This window comes from Orcinus orca, chromosome X, assembly GCF_937001465.1.
Source record: "Orcinus orca chromosome X, mOrcOrc1.1, whole genome shotgun sequence".
Classification (NCBI taxonomy): Eukaryota; Metazoa; Chordata; class Mammalia; order Artiodactyla; family Delphinidae; genus Orcinus; species Orcinus orca.
In genome coordinates, this window is record NC_064580.1 from 65,220,955 (window position 1) to 65,223,844 (window position 2,890).

At 46.9% G+C, this 2,890-nt stretch overlaps 1 protein-coding gene across 1 annotated transcript; it reads left to right on the forward strand.

Moving 5' to 3' along the window:
* Positions 1–1,753: 1,753 nt before the first annotated feature.
* On the forward strand, positions 1,754–2,638 carry LOC101286507 (ferritin light chain-like). The gene has a single exon (XM_049705157.1). The coding sequence runs from the start codon at positions 2,023–2,025 to the stop codon at positions 2,482–2,484; it is 462 nt and encodes a 153-aa protein (XP_049561114.1). The 5' UTR covers positions 1,754–2,022; the 3' UTR covers positions 2,485–2,638.
* Positions 2,639–2,890: the final 252 nt, after the last annotated feature.

The window sequence follows — 2,890 nt, forward strand, 5'->3', positions numbered from 1 at the left end:
AAAGTTAGGGAACTGAGGTCTGGAGAAAACCATTTTCATGTTCAGTTGCCAAGGGCCATTGAAGAAGCCCCAGATGAAGGCACAGGTCAAATGTTTGTGGCCTAGCAGCACTGAGGGAGGCCTAAGCAAGGTGGTAGTAGGGGTGTTGGTGGGTGGTGAGTGTGTCCAGACTTAGAGCAGGACCATGGACAGAGATCAGCAGGCATCTTTAACCAGATCCCACAGTGAAATGCAGCTCTCCATCATGCGGCTGGGTATTCTGTGTTCTGTGGATAATGTATGGAACGTGTGATGTGGGTTTTGAGCTTCCTTGGGTTGGGCACCATCAGACTGCCCTGCACAGTGTGATCTCCCTCTCAGGCACGGATTCACAGGCCTTATTTAGTGTGGGAGGTATTAGTAGTGCCAAATGTACACTGTTGGAAACTGCAATGTAGTCTTGTGGTTTGAACAGTAGCCTTAGAGTAGAGACCCAGTCAGACTGAGCTCAACTAGCCTTAGAAACATCTGGTTCAAGGCTTCTTGGACATGGTTCCCTGTTCTCCTTTAAGGAAAGGACCTTAAAGGATTCCTCTTAATATAAAATCCGGTACTCCAGAGTGTACCTCATTCCCTGACCGCCACCAACCCAGGCAAAGGGAAGCAAGCTGAGCTGTGTTGTAGTAGAAAAGCACTGGACTTGAATCAAATGACCTCGGGTTCTGCCCCTTACTAGTGTAATCCTAGATGGCTTACAGAGTCTTCTCAAAACCACAATCTCTTCATTTGTAAAAAGGGGCTAACAATTATAATCTCTACATCACAGAGAGAAGTTCATGAGTTAAGGTGTATGAAAACACCTGACAAAAGGCTTGGCATATACAAGCATAAAATAAATATGTCTGCTTGTGCATGTATTCCAGAAGTTCCTGAAATCTCCCTTTCTGCAGGAAAGCTTTCCTAAGTCATTGATGAAGTCATGAGTTTCCTTCTATCCACACTAGTATTTCCTGTTGTATCTTCCTTTTACTCTGTTCATAACTGCTGCTCCTACTGCTGATGTTGATAATGGTGGTGATGATGGTGATGGTGATAGTGTAATGTGGTGAATAATGACTGTCTCAGATCATGGAACAAATAATACAGGTAAAAGGAGAGTGAGAAAAGATTACTTTAGGAAGAAAACAGAAGCTCTGGTTGATTTTGAGGCCTGGCCTTCCCTGAACTAACCTCTCCAGCTCCATCCATATAGGCAATCATGTCAAATCCCCAAGGACATTGCACTGGGGATTATGCAGCAAAATATGTGGTCCTAATTAGATCCTGCCCAGAATGGAGGATGTGTTTCAAAAGAGCAAGTGCAGAACAAGGCAAGAAAAGAGATGTTCCCATCCATGTAACACAAATGCTCCCTGAGCACCCTCTTTGGCTACATACAAACCAATCCATTGGCATCTAGGAAATGTGGAGTCAACACACACACACAGAGCAGTCAACGAGTGTCCTCAGCTTTGTTAAATAACAGGGTATTCTCTCTCGTTACTTCAAACCTTCAGAATCTTCAATGGCTTCCTAAAGTCTGAATAACAAAATGTCAAAATCTCTAGGCTAATAATCATGAAATAGTTCCAGTATCTTTCCAGCTCTACATAGCTGGCACTCCAACCACAGGACAAACTCCATTTAATATGTCCATGTCTTTCCTTATGCTGTTCCCTCAGCTTGGAATTCCCTTTGTGCTCTTCTGCACATCAAAATTCTTCTCTTCGGCAGTGCGCTCGGTGGTCCCCTTGATCTGTCTCTTGCTTCAACAGTGTTTGGATGGAACAGACCCAGGGATGCCCTTTGCTCCAGCCTCTGACCACCCTCCAACCCTTTTTCCAGTCTCGACCTTCGGAGTCAGCCACTCAGCTATCCTTGGTCACCGGGACCAGCCAACACCATTTTTTGAGCTTAACTCCTTATTACCGATCAACCATGAGCTCCCAGATTCATCAGAATTATTCCACCGAGGTGTAGGCCACCGACAACCACCTGGTCAACATGCGTCTGCAGGCCTCCTACACCTACCTCTCTCTGGGCTTCTATTTTGACCTCGACGATGTGGCTCTGGAGGGCGTGGGCCACTTTTCCTGCGAATTGACCAAAGAGAAGCGTGAGGGCACCGAGTGTCTCTTGAAAAGGCAAAACCAGCACAGCGGCCGTGCCGTCTTCCAGAACGTGCAGAAGCCATCTCAGGATGAGTGGGGTAAAACCCAGGATGCTATGGAAGCCGCCATTAACATGAAGAAGAGCCTGAACCAGGCCCTTTTGGATCTGCATGCCCTGGGTTCTGCCCGCGCAAACCCACATTTCTGCAACTTCCTGGAGAGCCACTTCCTAGATGAGGCGGTGAAACTCATTAAGATGATAGGTGACCACCTGACCAACTTCTGCAGGCTGGCTGGTCCCCAGGCTGGGCTGGGTGAGTATCTCTTCGAAAGGCTCACCGTCAAGTATGACTAGGAACCTCTGGAGCCCAGTGGCCTTTGAGGAGCCCCTTTGGTGTCAGGGCTTCTGCCTGAAGCCCGTCTCTGCAGCCACCAGGCAGTTTTTAACCACCCTGGAGCCCTCTCCCAAGCCTTGGACCAAATGGAAACAATAAAGTTTTTTGCAGCAGCTAAAGAAGAAAAAAATCCTTCTCTTCCTTTAAGGTCCTTGAAGTGTCATGTCCTTTCTAATGCCTTTCTTTAATCCCCCTGTATTACTTTTCTAGGACTCCTGCAACACTTTACCACAAACTTGGTGGTTTAATAGAAACTCATTATTTCACAGTGGAGGCCAGAAATCCAAAATCAAGGTGTCGGCAGGGCCATGCTCCCTCCAAAGCTCTAGAAGGGGATCTTCCCTTGCTTCTTCCAATTTCTGGTGC

Bases quoted from the DNA above. Each gene is read 5' to 3' on its own strand.
- LOC101286507 (XM_049705157.1), top strand. From the start codon at position 2,023: ATGCGTCTGCAGGCCTCCTACACCTACCTCTCTCTGGGCTTCTATTTT.